We start from the raw sequence: 23,557 nt of genomic DNA, 5'->3' as shown, positions 1-23,557 counted from the left end.
ACACATGTATTTGCCTAGGTATACAGATGCAGAGTCAGAACTTGATAGAAGTACTGTTAGCTACTGCATTCAACATCCAAAGGGCTAAACAAACAAATTTTGCTATGTTCGAAACATTTGTGCCACAACACTGTTCACACATGCACAGGGTAGGCATACTGTAAACTACTATGCAGGGCTAAACAAGCTAATTTTGTTAAGTGTGAAACTTTGCTGGTAAGGTTGTCACATGCACACCTGAACTCCCATGATTCCACCCAAAGACTGCCACATTAAAAAAAAATGTTATTTAGGCGTCAAGAATGTCTTGAAAACCTAGATATCTGAATTGTGCATACCTTAGGGATTGCTGATGCTGCATTATTATATCTTTTTAAATTCACCTTTTTTTTTTAATGTGACAATCTCGATGTACCTGGCAGAATTATAGAGTTGATAGTAGGTCTGCTGTAAGTACAGTTACTTTCCATAGGCTAGACTATCTTCCGTCAATAGCTTCATTAGTTTGGTAGGACATAGGAAAATAATGCACTTCTAACACATGGAGGAAATTTACCAATGTTTTTGACCTTGTCCCTCTCAGGTGGTGTGTTTGACCTTGACTTGTTCCTGCTGAGTTGGGGTCCGAGCGTGGCTGCCCTGTCCTATGTGTTTGACAAGAGTCTGGACGACAGTATCATACAGAAAGCCATCTCCGGCTTCAGGTAAGGTCTTCTTTCTTCACCAAAATCACACTTCTACTTCTACAAACATACACACTTCTAACTAAGACCTGATGAACACTGGGAACATTTTCTGGACGTACGATAATGACGTACAACGCCTTTTTTCCTGGGTATGAACTGGCCCCGCGATATACGTTTTTATGGCCCGTACAACACATACGTTACATCCAGAGTGAACATACGGTGGGCCATAAAAATGATTGACATACGTTGAGCGGGACCGGTTCATACCCAGGAAAAAAGCAGAGAATGTCGTATGTCATTATCGTACGTCCAGAAAATTTTCCTAGTGTGTATAATATATATGATATTCTATATTACTTATATGATATTCTATATTACTTATTTATGTTGTGCACACAAAATTCTTTTTGTGCACCTAACTTTTTAGGTTAGGTGCACCAGTGCACCTATTTCCAAAAATGAATTTCGAGCCCTGGTTAAAGTATATCCTCCTTTGTTCTGTACAGGAAATGTGCAATGATAGCAGCCTACTACCAGCTGAGTGACGTGTTTGACAACCTAGTCATCTCACTCTGCAAGTTCACCACGCTCATCAGTACTTCTGAGGTGAGCCCTGACACAGATAGGGAACGTTTCAACACTCCTTTCCCCCCACCATAGAGTACAGACTTTTTGCCGTAACAACTTGGGTGGCACTTTTTACTTCATGCAATGTGGCACTGTTTACGAAATGTATTAGCTCTGTGAACAGATTTGTTTTTATGTAGAAACTTGCTGTGTTCATTGACTCTGAGTCTATGTTTTGAATGTGTGTATGTTTGTGTGGGTTTGTTTGTGTCCGTACTTATTTGAATGAACTGTTACTGAGAAAAAAGTCATGAATAAATTACAACTTTTAGATACAAAATTCATTGTTCCCATGTACAGAGCCCAGAGAACCTGCCGGTGGTGTTTGGGAGTAACATCAAGTCACAGATGGCGGCCAAGACGGTGTTCGCTCTGGCGCACCGACACGGTGACATCCTACGGGAGGGCTGGAAGAACATTCTGGACTGTATGCTGCAACTGTACAGGGCAAAACTCATGCCAAAAGCCATGATAGAGGTGTGTGTCTTTCCTCTCCTAAAGGAGCACATGGAAAATGCAGAAATGTTTGCAGTGGTTTAATGTTCGCGGTTTTGCGGCGACCGTTTCACCGTGAACTTAAAATCACCACAAAGATTTTTGTCCAATACTGTAGAAGTACATGACTACATATATAGCACTTCTGCGAAATTACAACCACTGCGAACACTCCATTTTCCCCTTAGTGCGAAATGAAAACCATGCGAACTTAAATACATTTACAGTACTCTCTCCTTTATAGCTGCAATTTTGTATAATTCAGTTGAGTTTATTAAGGAGGAATATGTTTTATGATGTGTTGTTTTTCCCGACTGTGTCCAGGTCGAAGATTTTGTGGACCCCTCTGGAAGGATATCACTAATAAGGGAGGAACTCCCATCTGCGAGGTATGTCAAAGAATAGCACTGTCCTGTAGTTCAGCCCTATGTTGCTAGGTGGTGCTGCTGAGTGGTGCACATAAACTTTGCACAGTCTATCACTTAGTTTAGTTTCATCAGCTTCCCTCCTCTATTCTGCCAGGATTTGTATACTTGTGAAATGTCAAGAATGAAGACAAACTACTGGGTTTCTTCAGTTGGAAATTTTGACAGTTTAAACACACTTTGTGATGTCGTAAAAAGGTGGATGTTCAGGAACTAATAGAACCATGAAATCTCAGTTACACAATGTAGCTTCTTGCATATGTTTAATGATTGAATAATTCAATAGTTGGTCTTGACATTCATGTGGTTCAAACCAAATGCTTGTTCTTAACTTTTTAACAGTTACTGTATGAAGACGCTTTGACACATGAAAGTCTTTATTTTCAGGTTAGCCTCTGTATATGTCACTGAAAGTGTTTTTTTCCAGTTTGTCATAAGGAGAGTACTGTTCTGTGTTGCAGAAATAAAAGGATTTCCCCTGGCATTGTCAACATTTTGGTAGTCCTTCTGCAACACAATACTTGTACATGTACACATGTACTGTACCTTCCCCAGTGCATTACCGACCAGTTCTACTTCCCACTGCTAGGTGGCGCTGCTTAGATGTGGTCCCAAACGTGACCAAAGTGTATATCCCCCCTCATCACGGATGTTTGCTGTATGTTTCCACAGAACGGACAACTCCATCTTCAGCTCCCTGTACCAGATCATCATCCTGAACCCTGAACCACCTGCACAGAGGGCAGCCACGGCCGAGGACCAACAGGCCACGCAACAGGCTCACAACTGTATAAAGGTACAGCTTCTTCCAGTATACTGTAAATGCAGAAATGTTCCAGGTGGTTTCATGTTCGAGGTTTTCGCAGTGAACTCTTCAACGCTAATTGAAAACCACAGCAACACTTTTTGCCCGCCTATTACTGTAGCGCTACTATTGTTTCAAACGCGAACTTAAGACCATTGCAAACACTCTATTTTCTCCCTACTGCGAAATAAACACACGAAATTAAATGCATTTACAGTACACAGACATGAAAAACTTTGGAATACTCTTGCTTCCCAATTAAATATATGTACAGTATTTACCAGTCAAAAGGACAGTTGGTTACATGTATATGTGTTTTAAAGTGTAGTTGAACAGTGATACAGTACAACATTTACAGACTATTACTTTCTCCTCAGGAATGTCAGGTGGAACAGCTTGTGCAAGAAAGCAAGTTCCTTAGGATGGAGTCTTTACATGAGTTACTCAAGGTAAGTTTTTATGTTCTTTCTCTTTAAGATATACAATCTATGGAAGCACCAAAGTCTGAATCATTTTTTGAAATAATACCATTGAACTCAATGACACACAGATTGTTACTTATTCATTCTAAAATCAAAAACAAATTTTACCATAGCATGTCCAGAATAGAAGATGCAAAATCTGGAAATTCTGCTGTAGCACCAAGAAAAGTCGCTAGGAGGCTCAAAAATTGACCTTGACCATCCCAAGACCTAACTAAGCACATACCACAATGTCATATCATCACAATCCATCTCTAGCTATTTAGTTGTCATGGTCAAAGTATGGGAAAACTTTAAGTCTTAGCACACCAAAAACAATGCCTCCTTCACAGAGGTATTGTTCAAAATTGCCACTAACGTAATGTACAGAAGGACACACATACATAATACATGGCTTCACTATGTTAAGTTGTATGCCAAACCATAGTTTTGTCTCTCAAACATCGTATCATTACAGTCTACATGTGCCTTTGTACTGAAGTGTTATTATCAATATCATATTCAAATACTGTTTTGTATGTTTATTGGACATTGTGTGTGCTCCATCCTTTCCCCTAGGCCCTCACATATGCCTCCCATGGCCCGGAAACTGCAGCCTCCTTAGGATCCCAGTTTGACGAGGAGGCAGCTATATTCAACCTGGAGCTGCTGCTGAGAATCGTCCTTCAGAACAAGTATGTTCGTGGCTAGATCCCGCATCTCTTTGAATTCACCTTTCTGTTTTTCAATGTAGCGGTGTTAGGGTATTTTGCAGAATTGTGTTGACATTACAGAGCCTATGTAACGGTGGATGTATTGAGTTAACTCAGAATCATGCCTCGACAAACTCCCCTGCTCTGGACCTACCTTATTTGTAGATGCAAAATGATCACAATTTCAGAGGGGTTTTTAGCCTCTTTAGATTAGGGCCATGAGGCCAGAACAATATGTAGTTGCCTTGAGAATTCAGCCACTAACCTGTTCCCCTCCACCACCCTCGCAGAGACCGTATCAGCGCGCTGTGGCAGCCAGTACGCGACCATTTGTACAGCCTGATTGCCAACAGCGGGGAGTTCAGTGTACTGGTGGAGCGTGCCGTGGTCGGACTGCTACGTCTCGCCATCCGTCTGCTCAGGAGGGAGGAGATCTCAGATCAGGTGAGGAAAACTAAACTACAGTAAAACTAAAGGTTCTGGGTTCAAATCCCTAGAAGGGCCCAATGTTGTACCCTTGGAAAAGGTACTTTGCTCAGATTTTCCTCACTGGACTTAAGTGAAAATGAGTACCAAGCTTCGGTTAGGGATATCGTCTTGAATGAGATGTAAATCGGAGGTCCTGTGTTTGGGGAGATCTTCACCTTAAGTATGTTTAATAAGAGCCCACCACACTTATCGATATGAGTAGAGGTCCATTATTTCTGGTCTTAGTACACAACTTGTGTTAAGCATACAAACTGGTGTGTATTACCTTAAGGCAGTTAACCAGTAATGCAATACAAACAGACAAAAGCAAACAAATGAGGAAACCTTGCTGTTGCTGTAATACAGAAATGTTCGCGGTGTTTTTTAGTTCACAGTTTTTTGTGGTAAGCTCTTTGACGTGAAGTTAAAACCACTGCAAGATTTTTTTCCCTCCTACCCCTTGTGTACTATTGTCTCAAAAACGCGAACTTAAAACCACCGCAAACACTCCATTTTCTCCCTACTGTGAAATTAAAACCACACAGATTTAAATATATTTACAGTATATTTTCCTGTGTCCCATCTCCAGGTGCTGTCCTCTCTACGCGTCCTGCTGACCATGAAGCCCTCGGTTCTGTACAAGGTGTGCCGACAGTTGTCATATGGACTACACGAGCTGCTGAAGACGAACGCCGCAAACATCCACCTGGCGCGGGACTGGGACACGCTCTTCACACTGCTTGAGTGCGTGGGGGCCGGGGCCACCCCTCCTACAGTGGTACAGTCCGACGCGCCGGTAGAAACCAACAGCGAGGTGATAGATGAGAGGGGTGTGGACTCAGGTAAGGGGTTTGGTTATATGATGAGCTAATCATTAAACTATATTATATATCAACGGTGCAAAATTTCACCATGTTTCTTAACAAAAACTATGAATTGATACGCAAATAGGGTATAGACAGATTTTTTACTAGCCTTCATTTACTCTTCAAAAAATTGTCCCTGCAAAATTCTGAGAAATAATAAATAGAATTGGTTTTGCCTAAAGCTCAATCGGAGAGACAATTGACTAGTGGTTGGAGTGTTCACCTTGCATATCATTTTATGGTAGGTCGTGAGTTCGATCCCCGGCCAAGTCATGCAAAATGGTACACACTGCTTTCTCTGCTAAGCACTCATGGGAAAGAGTATGGTAGTTGAACACACACTCCACCCTCTACCAGCAGACTAGCCCCCTGCTGTAGTAATTGCACGAAATTGTGTGGTCCAATGGGTATTGAAACGGAGATGTGCGCCAGGAAGGACTTTTTTAAAATGATTTTTCCGTTCCACAGGTGCGCAGTCAGACAGCGAGGTGGCTGTAGAACACGTCCACTCCAGTCTGTCGTCCGACCGCGGTTACACGTCGGACAGCGAGCTCTACGAACCCGCCACCAAACACCACAAGCCCAGCGCCGAGGGCGAGGGGATGAAACAGTCCACCAGTACAGGGTGGCTCCTGGTTAGTACATGTGCAGTCCCTTTGTTGTTGACCTGCGTGCCCCATTTTCTTTTAGTTCAAAGAACACCAAGCAATAAGAATGTACTCTAAATCTTGTTTGCTGCGATCTCTTCACCGTGAATTTGTAACACCGCGAATATGAGTTTCTGCTATATTACTGCTGTACTACAACTATGTGTACTTGTTTCAACTATACAAACTTAGAACACTGTAAAACCTACTTTTCACTTCTACTGCAATATCAAGTCTCAACAAAAATAAATGAATCTGCAGTATACCAGTATGTTAAATCATGCATGACAGAAAATATTTGATGGCTTAGCTCTTGGTGGTCTCCATCTGTTCAGTGAAAGTTCCTACTTTTAGAAGAGACTATAGCTTGTCTTTCCTTCCTAGTGTGGCCGTGGTGCAATATGCATTCATTCTTGCGTCTGGTCAAGCTTTGAGCTCTTCACAGTCCCTCCCCAGAAGTAGAAATGAACGATCCCTACATCCTGATTGATCTCTTGATTCCCCTAACCTCTGTCTAAATTTTTGCTCAACTTAGCTAATTGCATGAAAGTTTGAAAAGATATGTTGGACTGTGTTTGGTCACTTTCGAATGTCTGATCTGTTGAGGTGAATGTTACCAGCCAGCTTCCCATGTGTCTCTTTCAAATGATGTACAATGTACAGATTCAATCTATCACAGTGTTTCAGAAATTTTAGTAGTTCCTGTGTTGTTTTTTCACAAGGTTTTCTTTTTTTTTGCCTTTCTACGGAGTTATTACCGCATGATTCTATACAGCTCTCACACAACTCTACATGTACATGTATGGGATTTTTTATAAATCTAACATAGAAATTGGAAGGTATCATCAACTTCCCCATGCCCAGAGGTTTTGTCCATTCTGCTGAAATGAGATGTCAGATGGACGTCCCTTTGTCATGGATTGTTATGATGATAAAAGCTGTTCAACTTTCTTTCCGTTTGTTCAAAAGAATGTAATACACTCCATCCTATAGATAAATTCATGATATGTTAAACGCAACATGTTGCTTCATTGATATATCTGTATGGGTGTTGATCTATTTGTTGTATCCACTTGATTTTATGTTAAGTTGTAGTAGGCAATCAAAATTTGCTGTACTTTTGTTGTGTCAATAAAGATTGTTGTTGTTTACCTAGGTTGGTAAAGATGATGTTGACAGTAACGGTCAGAAGCCTGCCGTGCCGCCCATCAACCAGTACGTACTAACGATATCAGAGGAGCTGCGCAACCACGACCCCAAGTCGCTCGCAAAGTGCTGTGAAACGCTGTCCTTCCTGGTGCGAGATGCCGCGCACGTTACGCCCGAGAACTTCGAGTCGTGCGTGCACTGTCTCAGGGTGTTTGTGGAAGCAAGCGTCAGCGGAGGTAGGAAGAACTTTAAATTTTATTTTAGTTTTCAAAGCCTCAAAACTTTTACCTTTGTCAAGAAAATTGTTTGAATAACAGAATGTAACAAGGTCATCAGAGATGGCAGACTTCACCCCCACTGGCAGAACATACAGAATCCTCACTAGTCCCTCTGGCAGAACACACAAAAACTGCACTGCTCCCCCTGGCAGAACATACAAAAACTGCATTGCTCCCCCTGTTAGAATATACAAAAACTGCACTGCTCCCTCTGGCAGAACAAACAGAAATTGCATCGGAAACAGACGCACATACACAAGCCAAATGCATTATTCTTCTCTCTTGGAGATGATGTAACAAATAGTGTTTGCAGTTTGAATTACAAATACAAATCATGAAAACATATAACTTTAGTTTTCATAACTGCAATATTACTTATCTTGATCAGGAAAATTATTGAAGTAACAGAATGAAACAAATCTGTATTTTGTAGCCAAACCTAAGGAAGAGAAGAAACCGAAGCCACCCCAGAAGGAAGGCAAGAAGTTCAGAAAGAAGAAGGACCATGGGCTGAAGAAGTCTAAGTCCACACCTGCGCACCTGTCACACGTGTCAGACGATGAACAAGACAACGAGGGTCCACCTGGGGGGTACCACGAAGTGTGTCTAAAGGTGAGGAAACACCTGACATTGCATGCAAGGACAGGTGACACAGGGGGTTACAGATGTTACTGTGAAACCAACATATTTTGTATCCTTTTTTCTACTTTTAACAAAGTTGATGATATTCATGACATTTTAGAAAAAGGCTTCCTATTTTCTTGCCAGGAAACATGCCACTAAGGCAATATTATTTTTTCTTTGAAGATGGCCATGATGTCATGTTTGCAGAGGCCTGGCTAACAATAAACATGCCATGATCTTCACAGTTTTGGCGACTCCTCAGGGGTGAGCCTGATAGTATTGTGCGGTTGTTAAACTCTTCACATCTTTTCCCATAGCTGCTGGACCTGATGCACACGCTGCACACGCGGGCAGCCGCCATCTTTAGTGCGTGGGCAGAGGAGGAGAAGGCGCGGCGACAGAAGGGCGGTAAGGACGTGAACGGCGTGGAGATTGACGCAGGCACCAGCTCCCTCTGGAACAAGTGCTGGTGCCCGCTTCTGCAAGGTGGGTGCAGTTCACTCCTGTCTTGCTAGGTGGTATTGTAAAATTTTTCTGTGAATCTTGAAATATTTGCGGTTGTGTTGTTTTTACTGTGTGTCTCCACCACAAAATCATGGCACCGCAAATGTGTGTTTTGGGGCCTGATATTCTTTCTTTCGAAAACCTCCTTTTGACTACTACCACTAAATCATATCTCCTTGAAAATGAATGAATCTACAGTACCAAAAATTGTCCTTGTTACAAGAAAAGCCTGCACTACCTTGTCCATGCTGGTCTTGAAGAGAATGGATTTTTAGATCCTTACGTTCTGGTGTTTTTTTCCTATAGGGATTGCCAGGCTGTGAATTTACAGAACCCAAACTAGTCCTCAGTAAAAGAAAATGGCAACTTGTCCATGCTAGTCTTGAAGGGAATCAATTTTTCGATCCTTACGTTCTGGTGTTGTTTTTGTGCAGGGATTGCCAGGCTGTGCTGTGACTCCAGACGCCAGGTGCGGACGTCGGCCATCACCTACCTACAGAGAGCCCTGCTGGTGCACGATCTCCAGACTCTGTCTGCTGTGGAGTGGGAGTCCTGCTTCAACAAGGTACACAAACATAATCACAGAGACAGTCACAAAGATAAAGATGCTCTGCATTGTTGTGTAAGGTGTTCTCACAAACCTCATGTTCCATCCATGTGCATTAGTACAAAATGACTAATAAACTGGTGGACATACTGACTACTGAGTATCTAGCACCAGCTCAGAAAAGAACAAGAAATGTACATCGGAGTGTTCAAAAATTTGTTTGTTCCAAGAAGTTGTTACCACTAAGCAGGGCTGTCGCCAGGACCCGTCCTTCCATCCCAGGACTGAAATTTGCTTCTTGGGACGGAAAAAAATTCAACCCTCTCTGTCCCATAAATATCAATTTCATGGAATAAAACTGGTGAAAATGTATTTTTTGAGCTTAAAATGACAGATTCAACAATGAAAATTGAAAAAATCAGCTCCCAAACAATGAGTGGGACGGAAAAAATTTAAAGCTGGAGACAGCCCTGCCACTAAGTACTCTAGTGAATAGCTTCAAACAATGCTTATGCTTTCCCTTAGCGCAAAGGTTATTCAATGTGAAGTTGATGTTACATGCCAAAGGGTGCATGGTTATATCAGCTTTATAGATACAGATATATCTTTGTTGGTCCACAGGTTCTCTTCCCCCTCCTGACTAAACTGTTGGAGAACATCAGCCCAGACGACACAGTGGGGATGGAGGAGACTCGGATGCGCGTGTCTGCCCTCCTGTGTAAGGTGTTCCTACAGCACCTGGGCCCCCTACTGTCCCTGTCAACCTTCACAGCACTGTGGCTCACCATCCTGGACTTCATGGACAAGTACATGCACGTGGACAACAGCGACCTCTTGGTGAGAGTCTCAGAACTGCAGTCTATTTAGGGCAGGCTTTTCCAGCATTTTATGTACTACAAATGCATTTACTTTGGGTGGCTTTGATTTTGCGGTAGGGAGAAAATGGAGTATTTCGCAGTGGTTTTAAGTTGGCGTTTGAAACAGTAGTAGCGCTACAGAAACACCAGCAGAAAAACGCGAACATAAAACCACCGCAAATATTTCTGCATTTACAGTAATAGAAGGACTCTTTGTACACAACCAAGTGTTTTATTCCAGTGACATTTCGCTGAGCATCTGTCACCTTCCTTAGGGCCATTCTGACTGGTTCACATTGCACTTCAGCTCAGATAGGTACTAGATTGTATCATGTGATTACTAACATCAGCTCAGATAGGTACTAGATTGTATGATGTGATTACTAATGTTGATTTACATCTGTCTCCAGTTTGAGGCAATCCCTGAGTCTCTAAAGAACATGTTACTGGTGATGGACACAGCCAGTATCTTCCGAGAGGACTCCACCCCTTCAGGGTACACCCAGCTCTGGAGCATCACCTGGGAGAGGATCGAGTGCTTCTTACCCACCCTCCGTCAGGACGTCTTTAAGGAACATCATAAGGACCATAACACAGGTAGTCCAAATTTCAAAACGTTTGCGCTGGTACTCTATTTGTTATACTTTATCTCTGTCCTATGAATGTATGTATGAAGGTGAATGTATGTATGAAGAGTTTGTTTTTAAATCCCATACTATTGCAGTGGTTACATCTCCACCGCAAAAGTAGGACACTGCAAAGATGTCGTACATTCAAATTTCTGAATGTTTGCGGTGGTTACATTTTCACTGTGACTTCTCCACTGAATATCAGTACACCACAACAATGCCTTTCCATTGTTTTACTGACTCTGAACTCACAGTACAACTGTACTATGGAACATTTTTTCAGCTGTAAACTTAGCAGACTGCAAAAACCTGCTTTCCCATCCTACCAGGAAATTAATTGTGTGAAAATACACAAATTTACAGTAACTTCTTGCGGTGTATTTGTATAACTTTTGCACTTTTCCCTTGTTAGGAGTTGTGCTCTTGTTCTGTAGTTGATGAAAAAAAGAAATTTTTCAATAATCAATCCATCATACAAGTGTAGGTAACTCCGCAACGTATAGGAGTTATGGCAATAGTTTGATATATAGAAAATGTAAATCTGCACCCTCTGAATGTGCATTTTTGGGTGCATGTTTACTAGTTGGAGATTCGACAGTTGAACTGAATCTTGTCTCTTCCACAGAGAGAAGAGTGGCGTCCCCTCCCCCTCCACCCCCCTCACCCCCCACAGTAGTGGAACAGCCCCAGCCCAGCAGCAGTCCTGAGAAACCCTGGTCGGAGACCCCGGTACAACCTACATCAACCCCAGAACCTGCAGCCAAACCTGCACAAACGCCCAGTAAAGGTGAGGGATATATGTCCAATCATGCAATGTTACAAATGGTGCATGTTAACTTTTAGCACTCTAAAGTAGCCGTTTGGCACCCAATTCCCTATTGTTTACAGAGTAAGGCAGTAGGGAGAAGGTTAAGAACCAAAGTGTTTTTGGCAGCGCCTCAGGGGTGGTGCCTGCTGTGTGTAGTATTACATTTGGTTTGTTGTGTTTGACACAATGATTAATTCTGTCTTGAAGAAAAGAGAACTTTTCAGTTACCATGTAATCCAGTTTTACTAATTGTGTAATAAGAATTGACTGCTAACAAGACAGATATACTTTGAGTACCATGTGAGCCTATTGGATCTCAGAAAAGTTACACATTGATTCTTGAAATTTTGGTCATTTTGTGTATTTTCTCTCACTAGTTATTCCAGCCCAGGACGTTATGATGCACTTGCCTTCGCCATATGCTCTATGAAATGTGTTTATGCACCCGCTTTGAGCATGCAGTAGGGAAATTGTAGGGTGAGTGCAGTTCCTACCATATCTGTACGGTGGAGCTGTTTTGGAAGGTCTGATAGATTCACATGGTATGAAGGGTTTAGGTAAAACATGGTGATGGTGTCATCAGGAGTTAAGGCCACACCAATTTGATTTGTTGGTTCTCGGTAAATATTTAACTGGGAAAACACAATGAAAGCAAAGCTTGAGGACCTTGGTGCACTCAATTTGATGCTATGAACGCAGTCATATTCAAGCTTTCATTCCTGCTGTTTGCTTTTATGATGTCCGCTTGCTTTATTTTCACTTCAACATGTTTGAGAACCAAGAAGATAAATTGGTGTGGCCGAAATCTGATGTCCAAAGAAACATATTTGCCAATGACACTTATACAAATTTTGTGTTTGATTTCAGACTCGCCGCAAGCAGAAACTCCGCCCCCCGCCCAAGATGAGAATCCCCCTCCCCTCCCGACCTTCATCCTGCAGCCCCCCCTCCCCGCGGTGTACTCCCCGGGAAAGCCCAACCCCACGGACGGCCAGCCTCCCGCTGTGCCCATCGTACTGAACCCAGAAGTCATCCAGGGAACGCCCATCCCCATGCTGGCTCCTCAAGAAGCACCGCCCTCCGTCACAACAACATCCAACTAAACCTGCCACAGCACCTCCTATCAGCATTGAACAGAACTGCAGGGCTCCTAAAAAGGCACCGCCCTCGGTCCCAAAAATATTCAACTGAAAATATGCTACATCGCCCCCTACCAGGTTTGTACAGAACTGCAGAGCACCACCCTCGGTCACAAAAACGTCCAACTGAAAACATACTACAGCACCCCCTGCCAGGTTTGTACAGAATTGCACGGCACCACCCTCGGTCACAAAAACGTCCAACTGAAAACATGATACAGCACCCCCTTCCAGCTTTATACAGAACTGCAAGTTATTTCAAACATGTGATGAAATTGTTCTTGCATTAAGTCTTGCACAGTCAAAGGTGCTTGTAGTGCATGGCTGTGCTTCAGAGAATGAATGTATGGTTTACAGCCTGTATTACTGACTAGTCAGTGTTCTCACCAGGATTTTTTCAAAGCGTAGGGGTCAGGTACAGAAGGCCAACTTTGCATGGTGCAAGTCACTCGCAGAGTGCCAAAGACATTATAACGGTCGGGAGTCTGGCATCTTCCCGCACAAAATTTTGAAATTCATAACCAAATAAGACACTCTTTCCTGCATTTTTAGGGATAAATTTTGTGAAGTTAAGTTTTTCCTCTGTCACATCTTCATTCTAAAGCCAAATATGAACTTTTTATAAGATTTATGAAGGTTCTTCCCAGCAAGAAATACCCCTATGCTCATTGAAACACAGCATCGGGGTCCAGATCACAGCATCGGGGGCCCCTAAGCTGAAAAGGCCTGGCGAGAACACTGCTAGTTGTGTTGAACTGATGCACATCATTGCAGTATCTCTTGTTCAATACCCTAAAGTAGGGATTAGTCCCCACATTGTTACTATCTCTATCTCTTTGCACATTGCTTGTCTTTGACCATAACATAGCTTGATGTATAAATATTTTTTGACGTTTGAAATTTCGGAATGTCTTGTCGACATTGTATGATCTCTGGCTATTGTTTTGATGTACATGTATTTGGCAGAATTTGACGTCTCTGTCAGTAGATGTTACCATTATTTGTTCTGGTGTTTATTGGACTTATGCCTGACAGAGTTTTGTGGAACCCAGCGTCTAAGGTTCAATTTCCTATGTATTTTTTAATGGTTTTGTAGAATGTCAATGGAAGTGTGTGTAGATGGATCCCTTTGTTGTTTTACCAAGTTTGCCATTAATTAGTTGGTGTACATTATCATGAATTAGCATATTTAGACAGCTATAGCTTGTGGGTAGAGCTAACAAAGACTGGCCTTGGCCACTTGTGCAATGAGATAATATATTATATAAAACGTTTTTGGCAGCACCTCAAGGGAGGAGCCGTTTTAGCATTTCCTCCATTGACAGATGTGGAAAGAAAATGTACTCTAAAGTCTGGAATGAAGTGCACAAGTTTATACTTTTCCTTAATGTTGTAAAGCTGAGGTTTTCAACTTCTGCCAGTATGTGATCCGAGACAGGACTGTATTATGATATACCAGAATGCTGCTTGTCCAACTGTATTGTAACAACGGCTGTACAGTACACACCAGTAGTTAGGAAATACATAAGGGACAGTATTTGTACTGTTGTTTGATCTGTGTATTATTAAAACCAGTCCGAAATTTTCCAAGAAGATGTACATACGTGTACAGAATATTTATGATTTTTGAAGAGATGCATCTTGTCTCCCAAAACGATGACTGTATGTATCCAGGAGCCTCAAGGAATTAAAACTCTCCCGTCACTGCATGGACACTGTTGTATAGATGTCATCTGTATAATGTTACTACCATGAAAATAAAGAAATGAAACAGATTGGTTGTTTTGTTTTCTCAAGTACATGCCCTTGGTTTTCTCAAATAGCTTCGAAGAGTAAAGAAAAGAAACAATGCTCATCATCTATCTTTGTCAAGAAGGTTATGATGTGGGTTTGTGGACAGCTAGTATAATAGAGAAGCTCTGAAAGGGTTACTGCCTGGTAAGAGGGAGTTATTAGCTAAACATACAAGTTGTTGGCCCCCAAGCAAATATCTTTGGTACTGCAGCAGAAGTGACATTACTTATTTTTTTTGTTCAGAACATGCTATAATCCGTATTCTTATTGATATTTTTAATGACATCATATCTAATTGGTAAATGTTTGGACTTTCATAGTTGAGACGTACCTCAGCTCAATATGAACATCATAAGGTAACAATGCTTCTGACGTGTAATTTGGGTAGAGAGGAATATCAATCGATAAGAGTTATGACAATTACATTGTAGTAGACATTATCAGACATAAATCATGCAAATGAGGGCCTCATTTACATAGTTTATGAGGAAATGCTACAATGGCCTTCTTTGCTAAGATAAGACTTTCATACTTTGTTATTCATAGTGTTGAGTTGTTACGCTGTCATGATCATCCTCAGTCACTCACTCACTCGGTGGTTTTTTCGGTGCATGCATTTTTGTGTGTGTGTGTGTGCATGCAAGTGTGTGTGTGTGTGAGAGAGAGAGAGAGAGAGAGAGAGAGAGAGAGAGAGAGAGAGAGAGAGAATATGTATGTGTTTGCGTGTGAGATCGGATGAAAGCTTGCAGTTCGTGGCCAGAACTTTATTTGCAGTTGTGGACTTTTCATCGACAGGTACATTACCATATGAATGAAAACTAAGCACGCAGGTAGAATCTTTCCCTAGTTTAGAGAATTGGAGGGGTTAACAATGGTAGCAGAGCAACAGACACATAATGTGACGGCAATGTTTGGTGCCGGTCCGGACTTGTACAAGTCCGGACCTGAACCGAAATCTCTGGACTCGAGTCCACCGGAATGTGGGTTACGTACACACCACTCAAATTGAGGTGAGTTCACCCAAAACCAACATGCCATTAAGGTTCATCATCATAATTTACCCAAATGGCTATGTCTGCTCTTGATTAAGTGATATAACGGAACAAGACAACAACAGGCATGATTGTTATACGTAAAAACATTATATGTATTCTTCATTTCAAAGATGTCCAAATATATTTCAAATTAACCCGTAAATCGGGGAGGAATCAAACGTACCTTTTCAAACGTTTTAGTTGTTGGACCACAACTGAAAATTCTACAAAGCTACTCTGGGCTTCAGGCAAGATAATCACGAGTTATGTCGTTCCTTGGAACGACAGCCTCCCAGTTTTGGGAGAAGATGCCATCCCAACTGGGCTGGCATGTGCGAGCCTTGGACGGCTGAGCTGAGCTGTCCTATGGCTTAGGAGATCACTAGTTCTCTGTCTGGGAACTTAGTGTCTCAAAAAACTAGGGCCCTCCTTGGTGCCCCTTAAGGCCGGTCTGGCCACGCCAGGCTGTGTCGCAAGACGTCACGTAACACGATGTCGCATTATTTCAGAATTACATAGAAAAAACACAAATATTGTAAAATTTCGTCGTTATAAGTTTATTTTCCCACAATTTCCCAGACTCCTCTTGCCCTCCCCTCAATACAAGGTTTAATATTGACTAGAATTCTAATTTGTTATTGCAAACCCGTGTTTGGTTTCCCCAGCCCCACCTACACCCCCGCAAATCTTTACACTACCTTAAGAGCAAGCATCTTTCGTTTGTGGTTTGGACACCAAAAAGGCCATGTGGGTAAATTATGTTCATGAACACCTGTAACACAGGTGAGTGTAATTACTATGAATGTAATAATTGACTATAAAGACTGGTCAATACATCTATCAATCAATTTGATCGTAGGCAAACTCAGGAGGCCCAGTAGCTGACGTGAGGATACAAAAATACATTTAAGCAAAAACAGAGAAACATTTCAAAGAAAAGTATTCTTTATTCAATACTTTAGACATAAACAAGAAAAGAAGGTAATAAAAACACATCTGCTGAATCTCATTCTGTCATAAATGCTACTGCCAGAAATCTAAAAAAGGAACAACGTCCAAAGTGTACATTGAAACGAACTCTCTCGTGCTTATATGCATTCACACTATCACTTGAGATCTAAAAACAAACCTTATTTCATATTGAATATTGTGTTATTTGTAACGCTTCTAAACATCAACATCCAAAAGTTTACTGAATACAAACAAGTTGATTACAGATGCATGCAAAGCATGGCCACCTTGTGAGGTGTCTAACAATAACAGCAGAACGGATAACTCTACTTACAATAAGATACAAAATATATTTATGTATTTATTTATTTATTTATCTAACACATCATTCTCTCGTTGACTTATTGTAATCCTTTAGATATGCAGATATGCACATGATTTATTTATGAAAGGTTTCCGTTATGACACTAGTACAGACTGACTTGTCACTCTACACTATGATTCATGCCAATTTAAGATACTAGTACACTACTTCCACAGGATGTATATTTCACTTGTGGTCCAGACACAAAATAGGCCATTTGGGTAAATTATGTTGATGAGCTTCTGTAACACAGGTGATCGTCATTAAGGGTGAATATATCTATTATTATTCTGGTAAATTATGAAGATATTACAGTACTTCTTTACAGAATTTGGTCCAAAGTACTCATATTCAAGTTTCCGTAAGAAATACTGACAGATATATTTATACCACATGAAGCTCATGGGAATTCATTTTACAGTTGTAAGTTCATAGAAATACGGTATATTATATGTTTTTACATCTGTAAAATGGACTCCGATGAACTTCGAATTCTGCACTGGTCCCCGCAGCAGGAGGAAGATGTCGGCTCCGTGATTCTTCGAACTTCTGCACCTGTCCCCGCAGCAGAAGTAAGATGCTGGCTCTGGCCTTGGGTTCACCCAGACAAGCTCGGCGACCAGCACTGCAGAAACTGGGGAAAGGAACTCACCTTACCATAGTTTTATACATCATTTACTACTGACATTAGACAATAATTCAACATCAAACATTCGTGACACCTTCACGGCCAGATGATGATGGGACAATAACAACAACAGTAGAAGAACAACAAACTCCTCTCCCCTGCCTCATTATATATTTACGAAACGAGCCAGTAACTGTTAAAAGGCGCCGCACACCCTTGAAACGTAAAGGCGGACAACCACAAATCGTTCTAAACATACAAAATAAGACATCCACAACAACTGACATTGCATTAGCATTGCATAACTCTCGATGTATCGACATAACCGGAACAACAAGGTACTTACCTAGCATACCTGGTCCTCTTAACTTGCACCGAAAAGCCGCGGAATTGAGAAATCCCGTCTGAGACGTACACAGGTAACACACGTCTGCGTACTCACCTGGGTTTAACGTCATCAAACCTGAACTTTCTGACCTTTAACCTTAAGTTCACTATGGTACCTGATACACACATAACGTACTGTCAAGCACGTTTGCAGATGACTCATTTAGTATGAAAGCTCATAAGCTGATTCGAAAACGCTTCTCTTGGACTTTTTTCTAACGTTCTGTCTCCTGTATATTAACCTACATTCAGGTACTGCAGCCGCTCACCTCCATCTACCGTCACAATCGGGCTGCACCTGACCGTGAAACGACCATGCTGAAGCGCCGTCTAGTGAAGGGTGAAGGTATCGCAGCTCAGGAGTGCCCAGTTGAGATAATTAGGTACAAGTACAGAATCAGCTAGAACCCAGGTGAAGGTGTGCAGCCTGGTGATATTCAAGGTTTTATTGCATCAAAGTTTTAACTTTCATTTTCCTAAAAACTAATTACGTCAGACAGACACGTAGTTTTGTACGGGTCCCCTGACGCTTATAATAATGTGAAGCACTACAACTGAAACCAACTCAATTCAGTTCTCATCTATCCTTCCCCTGGCCTGACTAGATCGCGCTCCTAGCGGCCGGACCGACGGATACCGCCCCCTTGGGGGACCGGAGGGCGTCATTAACCTCCGCCAGCGAGAGCTTGTGTGAACAGAGGCTTCGGGGGCGGTATCCGTCGGGCCGGCTGCTAAGGGCGCTCTGGAGCTCCGTACCGACCAGATGAGATCAGCCCAGGAAATTTCACCAGGTAAAGAAGTTGGAAGAACATCGCCGTCTAAACTGGAACTATGCGTCTTTTCTGAAGATGTGGTATAAGTGTGTAAGGTTGACTTGACGTTGTCCACTTCAGTTGCCTACTTATCCTAGATCTGTGTTCATAATTAGTAGCAAAGGCTGCATGCAACTGAATCCATCCACATACTGCAATCTTGTTCTTTGCTATATGTCTGTAACTGTTGTTAATATCTGTATCTATATTTACATGTATATCTATATCTATAGAATGCACAGGCAAATTGTGTGTAGTTCTGTTTATTTCTTTATATATAGAGGCGACGGCATCTTGAAGAACTGGCATCCTCTCTCGGTTACATACGACATCTCCTTGTTGGCCCGATTTAGACACGAGTTGACTCCAAGTCACTAAGTTTATTTGGAACAGCTGAATCGACTCAAAACGCGTGTGTAAATCGGGACATTGACGACAGTCTATGGGGAAGGCTCTATTGAGAAAATCTCTATGCTCAAATGCTATCAAACACGTGACGTCACAGCTAACTGGTCGGTTGAACCTTGAAAAGACATCCATAAATTTGCATGCATGTCGTTATGGTACCGATGATGCCATAATGTGTGACTATAAATACATTGACACGTCCAAATTTGCATGGCAGATATCACGGATAATATAGCCTGCCATATGGCGGATAATCCTTACGCCACACTCGGGAGAGTTTTCACTCACTCACATTCTATGTCGATCAAGCAAACAGGCACTGACGACAGTTGGTGTCCCTATTTGCATTTACATGGAACTTAGCAAAAGGGATGTTTGTGCTTTATTGGCAAACTAAGTATTCCTCTGGTATTCTCTTCTTTGGGCTGTAGACATTCAATACTGGGTATTTTGGGAGGGTCAGATCTTTAAATGTCCGAAAACACATATGTATGAGCTATGATCCACTTAAAATTTAGATGTAAATAGGGACACCAACATGGCGGTGCACATAACGATGACATCACGTGAAAACGATCTGCAGCTGTGTCTGAGTAAATCAACAATAAGAAAGGTTTTCAAACACATGATCACATTATGTCCATGATTCACACTTTTATTCAAATTCAAAACAGAACCAAAACAGATCAACATAAATATTATTGAAATAACCATAACGATGCGGCAGTCAGTGTAAATCTAGACGGTGGTGTGCAACTTCAACAAACTACAAGATTATGTCAACAAGATTGGCTGTGATTCATCAACAGGGAAAACAGGAGGGAATTTTGGTTCCAGTTTACCGAAAATAAGTGGGCTAACGCCTAACGCTAAAGATACCACAAAACAATTGCACAACGACCAAAAAAATTGCACAACGTGTTGACGGTGAAACACAACGCCCCCCCCCCCCCCTCCCTGGTTTGAATTGTACCATAAAAATAACCACCACTCCGACTTAAACTGACTGGCGCACTTACTGTTGCTAACACTACAAACTCAAATGAACATACTGGCTATGTACTCAACTGTTTGCGTCGTTCAAAACCAACTCACTGCAAAATACTACTACAAAGGACATAAAGTGTGTAAACTGGTGAGTCTTGTTGCATAGTTATTCTTCACCAAGTTTTCTCATTGCATTGTCTGAGATGTCAAAAAGCAGCTTTAGGCTGTACCAAATGTACTTTTGGCTTTCAGTGTCTTTCAAAGAGTTGGGTGATGTCATACCCTTGACTCGTCTTTGCCTACCAGTCTATCTTAAGGAACCTACAACAATCTTGTTCTGGTCTTCATTCTATCCTGAGATGCATAGGTCTTTCCATCAGGAATATTAAATATACTGGCTCACTTACTGTCCTTAGATAAACCTTTCTGTAACAAGAAACCTGAACAAAATAACATCCTACTCAAAACTGAGCAACAGAACTTGAACATCTTTATAATATCTTAGCAATACTAAATACTAATTTGCACTTTACAGAAAACAGGAATGTATTTCACCATAGAAAACGGGAATAATAAAGATCTTATGTACAAAAATAGATATTGATCACAAAACATGATATCTTTTAAAATACCATATACTATTTGGTCACAATTGAACGATTGCTTTAATAAATTTTGCACTTAAACATGATTGGTTGTTCTGAACCATAACTTCTGCAGAGCAGCATTTAACCTTCTTACTGCTGCCCTAACCCATAACAAATACAAATTTGGTGGCAAACCACTATCTAACCATGCTAAAGATTAAAAAAAGCTTGATCTACGTCTTTAATAAGTTCCAGCAACACTCTCAATGCCTTTCGAAATCAAACGCAAAATATCACAATTCTTTATGTATCTTCTTTGATCGTTGCTACTTTAAAGGCATCACATATTATTCTACTAACCAGTAACATTCTTGGCACTACATTGTTCAACACAAGGTTTGGAAAAACAAACATCTAAGATTCAACGTGAGAAAATGTTCACTAGAGTGATTCAAGGTGTTCAATCAATCAAAGAGTTTAGAATGTTTTCTAAATTATTCGGTCTTCACTACTTCCATGTACATTTTGTACCTCCAAAAAGCAAAGCAAAAACAGTGTTGATTTATATCAATAAATTTACAGGCTATTTCTGTACACGAAGTAAAGCAATTACCAACAAGCTTTTGACCAGTCCTCTAGACCTTCTCATCAGCACATTTGGCCTGTTGCTGACGTCACACTTCCGCTCAGGTCAGGTGATGTAGGCTTGAGAAGGACGAGAGAACTGGTCAAAAGCTTGTTGGTAACCTCTATACTTTGTGTTGGGAAATGGTGTGTAACTTTATCAATATGTCGATTCCAGTCACAGGTGAACCTTCATAAGAGTAGCCCTAATTTACCAGGCCGACTGAGCTCTGCCCCTCCCTTGTACTGTACCTGCCATGAACCCTCTCCCTCCAAACCCACCCCTTCCTCTCTGTGGATACCCACCGCGGTTGGCGTACCCACCCAGACTTGCACGTCCCCTCCCAGGGTTGGGGAACGGTTGTCCTCTTCCCTCACCCCTGGGACAGCCACGGACAATGCCTCTACCTTGGGTGGGGTAACTGGGCGGAACAAGGGGTCGTTCACTGTAGTCCTGTTGAAAGTCACTTCTATAGTTGTTGTTGTTGTTGTTGACCTCTGTGTCTTTGTTGTACTGTCCTGCAGTGGTAAAGCCTCCAGCAGAGGAATGAGGAAAGTTACTTCTGTAGTTGCTGTTGACTTCTGCGTCCTTGTTGTATTGTCCTGTAGAGGCAAAGCCACTCATGGGGGAGTGTTGGGGTGGGCCGTGGTAAGATCTCGGTGGGATGTTGGACATCAGGGGTCTCGGTGGGGTCTGGCCACAGGCACGTCTGGGTGACAATGGCGGGGGACGGTAGGGAGACGGGGGGTGTCGGGATGGGGGTGACTGCTGGGGAGGGTAGTGGGAGGGTGGAGGTCTGCGAGGAGGGGAGGGTTGGGGAGGTCGGGATGGAGAGTGGGGTGGTGGAAGTCTGTTTGGAGGGGAGGGGTGGGGAGGTCGTGATGGAGAGTGGGGTGGTGGAAGTCTGTTTGGAGGGGAGGGGTGGGGAGGTCGGGATAGAGAGTGGGGTGGTGGAAGTCTGTTTGGAGGGGCGGGGTGGGGAGGTCGGGATGGAGAGTGGGGGGGTGGAAGTCTCCGAGGAGGGGAGGGGTGGGGATGTCGGGAAGGGGCCTGCTGCTGGAAACAGAAAGGCATGCGCGGCGGTGGATGGGCGTGTGGTGGTCCGGGCTTCTGGAACTGGCCTGGGCCTACACCTCCATGCTGATGCCCTCCAGGTCGGGGGAACACAGCAGAAGCCTTGATGTCACAGTGCTGTCCCGGGGGAGGACCATATCTATGCCCGCTGGCCTGCTCCTGAAACCTCTGGCCCCATTCAGGCTGCTGCGCTGGGTAACTGTGAGAACGTAGACCAACTTTTTCTCTCAAAAACATGGGCACTTTGTCCTGCATACAGTTACTGTTGTAGTCTACTACTACACTGGCACGCCATGCTGCTGGTGGGATTTGATTGTCATTTCTAACACTACTCTTCTCAGGCTGACTCTTTGAGTTGAAGGCACGGTCCGGATTCATGTCCTTCTCTTGGTACAGCTCTCTGTCTGATCCCTCGGGTGAGACTGGACCGATTCCCTGTTCCTTAGTTGGGATAACCACGCCATCCGGAGGACCACCATCCCCTCTAGGTGGCACCAACTGTGACTCCTCTGGGCTGTTCTCACTACTTCCTGACGTAGTGTCGCAGGGGGAGAAGTCAGCACCATGATCTTTACCTAGTCCCACAACCGCATCACTCAATTCATTCTCCAACAGATTCCTTCTCACGTATGGAGCACTTCCTACCACACAGCCCTGTGAAAACTCCTCGTCGTCAGCTCCTTGACTAGACCCTGTCACATCACCAAACTCCTGTTGAACCGTTGAACTTAACCTTGGATCCATAGGGACACAGTCTTTACCACTTGAAGTGGCAACAATGTTTTCACTGGGAGGTTTGCCCTGATGCTGCTCTGCCATCTTGACTGGTGTTTGTTCTGGCTGTGCACTGCAGTCCAAACACTTCTCCCTGTGACTTGCCATCATCGGAGCCTTCTTCAGTGTGTCCTCAGGAACTCCTAAGTGTCAACATGAAAACAAAGTGCTTGTAAATTTAAGCTCTTTTCTTTAAAGATACCCATTGAAAATATTTCGTCTTTGATTTTAGCAACACTTCATGAGTGGAGCCAAGTAGGTAGTGATTTTATTGAGTTGAAAATATTCATATTATGAAAACATGACATTGTGTATTATCTATGGAATTGTGTCTTTGACAGCAGCTCTGCTGTATGGTAGTTGTATGCAACAGGAAAGACATTTCTGCCTTGGACACAGGA

At 42.5% G+C, this 23,557-nt stretch overlaps 2 protein-coding genes and 1 long non-coding RNA gene across 7 annotated transcripts in view; 1 reads left to right on the top strand and 2 right to left on the bottom strand.

Annotated features, from left to right (window-relative positions):
* LOC136448543 (Golgi-specific brefeldin A-resistance guanine nucleotide exchange factor 1-like) overlaps positions 1 to 13,101 on the top strand; it is a 55,132-nt gene extending 42,031 nt beyond the window's left edge. Inside the window, exons 24-42 of one of the 3 annotated variants that reach the window (XM_066448147.1) lie at positions 584 to 704; positions 1,196 to 1,295; positions 1,617 to 1,793; positions 2,136 to 2,200; positions 2,909 to 3,032; positions 3,419 to 3,490; positions 4,082 to 4,197; positions 4,506 to 4,659; positions 5,273 to 5,525; positions 6,018 to 6,184; positions 7,353 to 7,581; positions 8,057 to 8,235; positions 8,565 to 8,733; positions 9,186 to 9,316; positions 9,920 to 10,135; positions 10,566 to 10,752; positions 11,410 to 11,571; positions 11,970 to 12,069; positions 12,460 to 12,488. In XM_066448147.1, coding sequence (XP_066304244.1) covers positions 584 to 704; positions 1,196 to 1,295; positions 1,617 to 1,793; positions 2,136 to 2,200; positions 2,909 to 3,032; positions 3,419 to 3,490; positions 4,082 to 4,197; positions 4,506 to 4,659; positions 5,273 to 5,525; positions 6,018 to 6,184; positions 7,353 to 7,581; positions 8,057 to 8,235; positions 8,565 to 8,733; positions 9,186 to 9,316; positions 9,920 to 10,135; positions 10,566 to 10,752; positions 11,410 to 11,571; positions 11,970 to 12,022 — 2,675 coding nt within the window. In that variant the 3' untranslated portion in view covers positions 12,023 to 12,069; positions 12,460 to 12,488. Of the gene's footprint in view, positions 1 to 583; positions 705 to 1,195; positions 1,296 to 1,616; positions 1,794 to 2,135; positions 2,201 to 2,908; positions 3,033 to 3,418; positions 3,491 to 4,081; positions 4,198 to 4,505; positions 4,660 to 5,272; positions 5,526 to 6,017; positions 6,185 to 7,352; positions 7,582 to 8,056; positions 8,236 to 8,564; positions 8,734 to 9,057; positions 9,090 to 9,185; positions 9,317 to 9,919; positions 10,136 to 10,565; positions 10,753 to 11,409; positions 11,572 to 11,969; positions 12,070 to 12,459 lie in introns of those variants that run through there. The other 2 variants (XM_066448146.1, XM_066448149.1) reach the window with 2 other exon arrangements.
* Positions 13,102 to 16,482: 3,381 nt separating this feature from the next.
* LOC136449087 (uncharacterized) lies at positions 16,483 to 18,440 on the bottom strand. Its single transcript, XR_010757977.1, has 2 exons — positions 17,849 to 18,440; positions 16,483 to 17,508 (listed from the first exon to the last, which is right to left on the bottom strand). It is a non-coding gene; the product is annotated as an uncharacterized lncRNA (long non-coding RNA).
* Positions 18,441 to 21,397: 2,957 nt separating this feature from the next.
* The window catches only part of LOC136448924 (titin homolog), a 43,183-nt gene continuing 41,023 nt past the window's right edge, over positions 21,398 to 23,557 (bottom strand). For 2 of the 3 annotated variants that reach the window (XM_066448634.1, XM_066448635.1), the window contains exon 17: positions 21,398 to 23,299. In XM_066448634.1, the coding sequence (XP_066304731.1) occupies positions 21,519 to 23,299 (1,781 nt within the window). In that variant the 3' untranslated portion in view covers positions 21,398 to 21,518. The remainder of the gene's footprint in view (positions 23,300 to 23,557) is intronic. The other variant, XM_066448636.1, reaches the window with a different exon arrangement.

The sequence above is a fragment of the Branchiostoma lanceolatum genome, chromosome 14 (assembly GCF_035083965.1).
Source record: "Branchiostoma lanceolatum isolate klBraLanc5 chromosome 14, klBraLanc5.hap2, whole genome shotgun sequence".
NCBI classification, from domain to species: Eukaryota; Metazoa; Chordata; class Leptocardii; order Amphioxiformes; family Branchiostomatidae; genus Branchiostoma; species Branchiostoma lanceolatum.
This window is presented reverse-complemented; position numbering and strand designations above follow the sequence as displayed.